Source organism: Nelumbo nucifera, chromosome 3 (genome assembly GCF_055504915.1).
Source record: "Nelumbo nucifera cultivar China Antique chromosome 3, China Antique-T2T, whole genome shotgun sequence".
Lineage (NCBI taxonomy): Eukaryota > Viridiplantae > Streptophyta > Magnoliopsida > Proteales > Nelumbonaceae > Nelumbo > Nelumbo nucifera.
Genome location: NC_142651.1, coordinates 92,335,763 through 92,342,995, shown reverse-complemented (window position 1 = coordinate 92,342,995; position 7,233 = coordinate 92,335,763). Strand labels below are relative to the sequence as shown.

Here is a 7,233-nt window from a genome sequence, read left to right as displayed (position 1 = left end):
TCACCTGCTAGAAGAAGTAAAAAAAAAATAGAGAGGAATAAAAAGAGAGTTCGGATCTAGTCCTGACAGTGCGCGCCTCGTACCAACCTCACAGCATGTCAGGGCCGCACATCGGGAACATCTCCTCCTGTGAGGCTGTTGTGAGGCGCGATTTATGACGAACAGATCCTAATTCATAAAAAGAAGGCAAAATAGCATTTTTGTGGGGTGAGGTGAGGTGGGGTTCGAGAAAATTAAGTAAAAGCTTGCACATATAAAGACCAGTCAACTCAGAATCCTTATTAGCGAAAACGCGTTTTCAGAATATTATTACAGTCAAAGAGCCTCCTTTTGAAGGAGAAGAACAAGAACATCAAGTCATCGAGTATCTTACAACAACAACAACTACTACATCAGACACAGAAATGAAGCGCAGAAGCAACAACTCTTCTTGTTATCATTTTTCTCATTTTACTCGGCGATGAAAAATCTATTCTCCACACCTTCAACTTGGTATGGAAAACCCATCAACGACGTCGAGCTCAGCTGCTCTCGTCACGACCCTCTGCAACTCAATCCAGGCTCTTGGCCGAGGCTTCGATGTTACCTCGGATATTCGACTTCTCTACTGTAAGGGAGCTCCGGGGTCTCGTTTAGTTCACATCGACGAGAACAATACTAGGGATCTCGTAATAAATGAAGGTCTTGTTCTCCCCAATATTTCCGTTGACATTGGATTTTCCTCTGGGAAGAGCAGGATGGATACCAGAGCAGCCTGTAGCTTCCATGAGGTAATCTTCCGATCAATTTCGTTTATGGGCACTCGTTTTCTTGACTTGGGTCTGCTTGGGTAGTTAAATTATCTGCTGGGTCTGTTTCCTTTCTCTTATTATGGTGCCTCTGGGAGTTGTTTGAATTTCTGTATTCCTTTTTTTCCGTTCTTATTTACTCTGTTTTGCGCTCTTTGGTTTGAGGTTGTTTCGGGTCCTTGATTATCAGTTCGATTTTGGTATTATTTTCTCACTTTCTGGCGTTTTATACAAGTTTTTTCTTTCCCCCTCCCCCTTTTTTGTTGATTTCTTCATTTCTTTGATTTTTTCCATCAATATGTGCTTCTATGTTTAGATTCAAACGGAATTTGACATTATGCATGTTGCGAAGACTTAGATTGGTTTTGTTTCACAATGTCGAGGTCTTTGAATTTTCTCATGCTTCAGCTTTTGTACCTAGCTATTCCTTTTTATTTTTTGGTAATTAACTGAAAAATATGCAATTTGTTTGGAAAGAGGGCATTCTCAGATTTAATTTTTATTGAATCCAAGAGTCAAAATGTAAATTTGATGATTTGAGTTGGTGATCGAATTTGATATTTTAGGGGATGTGCAAGTTGAAGAATGAATAATTGTTTAGCTTAATGAGAGATGGGGAAGTTAGACTAACATTTTTAATTATTTGAAGTGGGAATTTTCATTAGTTGGATGTGGGACCCAGAAGCAATAAGCTGAAGACTACAGAGCTTTGTCTTTTATGATAAAGATGCATAGTTGGTTAGAAACGTGTTGGAATTTTTTTGCCTTCTCAAAGCATTCTTCCTTTAGGCTCAGTTTGGAAGGAGTACAAATGCAAATACGTAGAGTGCAAAACCTTATATTTTGTATTATTTTGTAACATTATCTACGTATATAACAATTAAAAAAAAAATTATCCACGCATTTGCAGCTACGGACATGTAATTGGGAAATCTATTCAACCTTGACAAAAACATGCCAGTAGCAACTTTTAGTTTCTTATGGAATTTTGGAACTTAAATATACAACTGCAAATTGTCTTCTGTACTGTAATAGAAACTTCTTTCACTAGAGCCTAAGGTTAGAAGTACAAGATGGTGTCACTTTTCTTTTGAAAATAGTCACACCCTTCCATATGTGCTGTGTTCTGTGTATTGCTTATCTCTCATTTAAATCCATCTAATGCTGGAAATGGTTTGACTCTCCCTATATGCTCAATTTATACAAAAAGAATAATATCAAAATTTAGTTATCATTTTGATCAAGGAAATTACTATCTTGTTGACTATAGAATATAGATAGTTATGACATTTTCCAATCTACTGCTCTAAGTTTCATCAACTGTGCTAATTTAAGTAGCCATGCAACAAGCTTGTCCTAATCCCTTTCTACCTGATACGACAATGCTAACCATATCCAAGCATCAAGTTTCTTAAAGTTCTTCTTCAAGCACATATTTCCCCTCAAGCTTTTGTTCTTCTTGAAGTTCTCTTAATCTTTTTTTTTCCCTGTGACATGTTCTCTCTGTTCTGAGTTTGAGAATCCTGGTGATATTTCCAATTTTCTCATATGAGATTTTGTTTCAGTTTGAAAATGCATCAATTTATTTAGTGGGCCAAGCCTTTACTTTTTACATGAAATTTGTATTGTAGTCTTGTTATGAGTGATGGAGCTTACAAATCTTGATTCTCTTGTTAAAATTTCTATGCATATTACTGAAATAAGGTGACAGAACTGCCATGGGCTGAAGTAATATAACAGATATGCTTGTTGATGCATAAGTTATGCCAAATGGCTTCTGTATGCCTTGTCTTAAATGTTTAAAGTATTAGTTTTCTTTGAAAATTGATTATACAACTAATTAGTCAAGGAATTGAGAATGTGAAAATAAGACATCTGGACTTGATCCATCTTGGAATTTAAGCTATGATGGCCCTCAGCTTTATCTGAGTGACAACCCGAAGTTATTCTCTAGTGGAAAGTGTAAGAAAACTTCAATGATAAAAAAATTTTAAAAAACTTCAGACTGAAACAGGAAAAAAAAACCGGAACAGTACCCTCCTAGGCCTAAGTAAAATTAGACAAAAGAGCAACTATAGGGTGTTCTTTCCAGGATTTTGATTTTCACTCCTCAAGGTTTTTTATTCATCCAAACATGACATGGTTTTTCATACATTTTATATTGGCTGAGGCAGTGTCCAAGCACTTGGCCAATGAGTGTTTCCGTTGACATTTGAGAGCATTCAGCTTCAAGAATAAAGGAATATAATGCTGATAATGCTAACAATGACATTTTGTCGCATTATACAAAGTAAAATTTTATTTATTTTATACAAAATAGAAGACCAAAGCCATTTAGAATCATTATACAAGAAAACCTAAGACAATCAATCCTTTTTGGAATTACATGGTATATGTATCCATTTCAGCATCAGTACCATGAAAACAACATAATTCAATTGAACGCAATAGCTTCTTATTCATTTATCTACTATGGGATGGGATATCTGATGCTTCCATACATGGAAGCGGTAATCATTAGGTAGATGAGACAACAAGGACTCTATCAATTTCACATAGTCTCTGAGCACCATCAGGATTCATATTTGTCTTGTCAATGAGATACAAGGGTAAGGTTGGCCCTTATATGTGGATAGCTGACATCCATGCCATTTATCCCAATAGTCAATCAATGTTTCTTGACTTCTTCTGGCTCTTATCACTATTGTGAACTAATCCCTGATCCTGAGGTTTGCACTAAGGACTAGTACCTCCTTATGCTACCATCTCAAGTGATGCTCCTTATTTATAGAACCTACACCTTAGCATTCCAACAAATTTTTGGCTAATTACTTACTGCCATCTCAAATAGTCGCCTCTCCCTGAATGGAGCTTACGTTACTATAATGGCAGAATATTGGTGATGCAGATGTGGGAAAAGGGAAAGAAACCATGGAAGGATAAACCAAGTTTCTTTAAACTCCTACACAAGTTTTAATATTATAATCTTTGGATGATCAATTTGAGTTTTTTCTATAGGGTGAATCATCTTACAAGGGTTAAATAGGCTTAAAGAGTCTTACCAGAGAGTTCTTGGAATTTTGAAAAGTTATGGTTATAGTTGCATCACTTTTCTTGCAATGCAAATTTAGGGGGCCAAAACTTATTTGCTTGATTTGATTTTGATGTCATCATACACACAGGCACACCATACAACAAGATCAAGATTTTGTGAATCTGATGCGTTATGGGAAAGCTATGACTATTTTGTTAATAGGGTGTAAGTCTGTGATGGGATTTGGAAGTTTCTATTTTTGGGTTTATCTTGGAGTTGTCTGTTTAATTTTAATAGGATAGTTAGGGTATTTAGAGTTTGTTTAGGGGTTAGATTCCATATTTGAGTGTTCATATGTGTTATTCATGGATTTGGGTTAGTTTTAAATCAATTGTAGATCATTTTTGGTCAACTTCAATTGGTGTCTGTACTCTGTAAGGGGAAACCCTATCCCTTATATTCATCCTATAAATAGAGTCATCATAATTGAAAATTTGAAAAGCCAGATTTGATGAATAGAAGTTCGGTTTAGTGAATTCTGGTTGTAGCTAGATATCTCTCTCTCTCTCTCCAATTATTTCTTTAAGCAACCTGGTTCTCTGCTCTATGTTCTGCAACAAGATGTCTTTCTTAATTTCTTTCTTCCTGATTCTAAGGTGCTTCACTGTTGGAACCTTACTTCTTGCTTATTCTTTGGTGAATAATAAGGTATTTACTTCTGCATCACCAACCTTCATTCTTAATTACCATTTACTTCAGTCACCTTCCTTCACCCTTGAAGCGCACCACCAGATCTAAAAATTGTGGGATCCCTACCTATTTGCCATTAGTTGACTGATATAATGCTACCAAGATGTAGGATTAAGAGGGTAACAATGGCCTTGGAAGAGTTTAGGACTAGAAGGAAGGATTAAGAGGGGTTAGAGAGGTTCTGGATCAAATCACTGGAGATGCATATCCTTTGTGAGATGGTAAAAAACTAGAAAAATTCTAAAACTAGGTGTAGAGATGGAATTTTTAGTGAAACTTTGTAGAGATGTTTAGAATGCCAGATTGTATTGGACTCCAAACTTTAGAAGGCCTCTCCTTGGCTGGGAGTTGGAGAAATGTTTGGATGTGCTATCTTAACTGCAATCATTGGAAATTAATCCATCAGTTGGTGACACCAGATGGTGGAAGGAATGCGAGGATGGAAAATTTACAGTCAAGTCATTGTATTCCATTCTGATCAGAAATCTGGTTTCAGGGAGTGTGGGCGAAACCAGTGCCCCCAAGGGTGGGAGCCTGTGCCTTGCTAACAGCCAGGGGGTGCTTACTGACTCAGGACATCCTAAAGAGTAGAGGATTTCAATTTCCAATGTTCTTTGCTTGTCTGGAGAGGAAAACATTATTCATCTGTCGTACCATTGCAGCTTCATTTCCCCAATATGGTTCTACTTTTTCAAGCTGTTTAAATTGGATATGTGGTCAATTTCAGATCAGTCTGAAATCTTTGGTTGCTGGCCAAGAATTCAGGGTGGTACTAAGGTCAAATTGATGTGGAGTTGCATTCCATTTGCTGTGTTTTGGGAAGTATGGAAGGAAAAGAAATAGAAGAATATTCAAGAATATGAAGAAAAAAAGTAGAAGAGGTGGTGGCTCGGATCAGCTCTTCAGTGATTGGTTGGGTGTTGATACTGCCAGAATTTCAAGGATTAAATAAAAAAGATTTTGGGGCATATTTTTGGTGTTCTATGAATCCATACAAATCTGGGTTTTTTTTTTTTTGAATTGTTTGCTTTGAAGTTTTCTATGTTTCTATTTTGTTTCTTTCTTGTTTTGGGGGTGACCTCTTGACTCTTGTCACCATTTTAAGCTGTACTCTTCTATTTTAGCAATTTTAGCAAAGAAAAATTTTCTTTATTTATCTTCAAACAAAAAAAAGAAGGAAAAATGGCCAAAACCCCAGAAAGTAGAGTTTTAGATGGAGTCTAGGATGACATTTGGTATGATGAAGAAATGTGGGGGGCATTCTAATATGGGAGCAATCAGAGATGGTTGGCACAAAAAGGAAGGAAATGGCTGAAATGGGAAGGTTTCAGGTTTGATTTAAACTAAAGAAAATTATATCTGGATCAGTCTTAGTCCTTCAGGGATGTTAAATGGATTCCTTTGATAAAGAATCTGTGGGTCACTGGGTTGTTGATGGCTGTAATGTTTTCTTGCAAAATTGGAGAGGATATAGAGAGAAAACCTAGAATCACTAAATGGAGGCCTTGTATCACTCTAGAGTTTGAGAATTACCCATTATTCTTGCATAAGCTATAAGAACTCAAATAAAGTCAATTTATTTGTTACTCAGTGTTTTTGCACTTACAACATATGCAGTGACTATAGGGGGGTAGCCAATCCTAGTTCCTACTAGAATATGAAAACATTAATTACAGAATTGCCAATGTCATCCTTTGACTTAAAGAAAACTTGATAACTCCTAAGCTAGTTAAGTAATGATCCTAAAGCTCTAAACACAAACCAGATAAAATAGACAAATCAGACCCTATGGTCAGACCCACTGAAATTGTGAAATGACAGAATCATCCTTACTGTATAAAATACAAAAATGCATAAAAATTCACAAAATCCCATATCTGACCATTTGTCTTTGGGCTCCCATATCACCAAATTGATGGAAATGAACAGGTCAAGGAGAATCTACAGCTAAGAGAGTATGTCTTGGTTTGATCGAAAAAAAGAGAATATGTCTTGGCCAAGTCTCAAGGGTCAAGTGGCCAAATCACTTGGTTTGTTACTTTATTTTTCTTGTGGGTTGAGGTTCTCAAGGAGCTGTTCAACCTAAAGCTTAAGCTGTTAGGTGAGGTCCCTGAATAGGTATTTATTCTCTAACATGCCCCCTCACACAAAAGCCCATCAGGCTTGAAGCATGGACAAACGCAAGCCAACCCATACCTTGTGCTGAAATTTAATTAATTATAATGGGGACAGTGAGGATCGAACAAAGACCACTTGGTCAAACAGGCTTTAATACCATATCAAGGAACCATTCAACCTAAAAACTTAAGCTGTTAGGTGAGGTCCCTGAATAAGTTTTTATTCTCTAACAGAGGTGTTTGCTGAATAAGCTTTAGGGGATTGGAGGAATGGAATGATGATAGATCTTAGATGGCATTGGAGTTTATTCAGGTAGATAGGAGTGAAGAAGAGGAAATTAATGGGGGAGGTCTGCAACCTACATGGTTAGGACATGATGGAGCTGGGGATGGCGCAAGGTAGGGCTGCAGGAAGTTGAGGCAGTGGTTGATTTATCCTCTAAAGAGGGAGAAGGGGCAAGGAAAAAAGTGATGTGGAGGGATAAGTTTTAAGTTTCTTAGTGAATTTGTTGCGGCCTTGATGGAGGTTGCTTAAACTTGGTTT

At 36.8% G+C, this 7,233-nt stretch overlaps 1 protein-coding gene across 1 annotated transcript in view; it reads left to right on the top strand.

Moving 5' to 3' along the window:
* The first annotated feature begins 284 nt into the window (after positions 1–284).
* LOC104609003 (MACPF domain-containing protein CAD1-like) overlaps positions 285–7,233 on the top strand; it is a 44,109-nt gene continuing 37,160 nt past the window's right edge. The window contains exon 1 of the mRNA XM_010275166.3: positions 285–770. Within this exon, the coding sequence (XP_010273468.1) occupies positions 495–770 (276 nt within the window). The 5' untranslated portion in view covers positions 285–494. The remainder of the gene's footprint in view (positions 771–7,233) is intronic.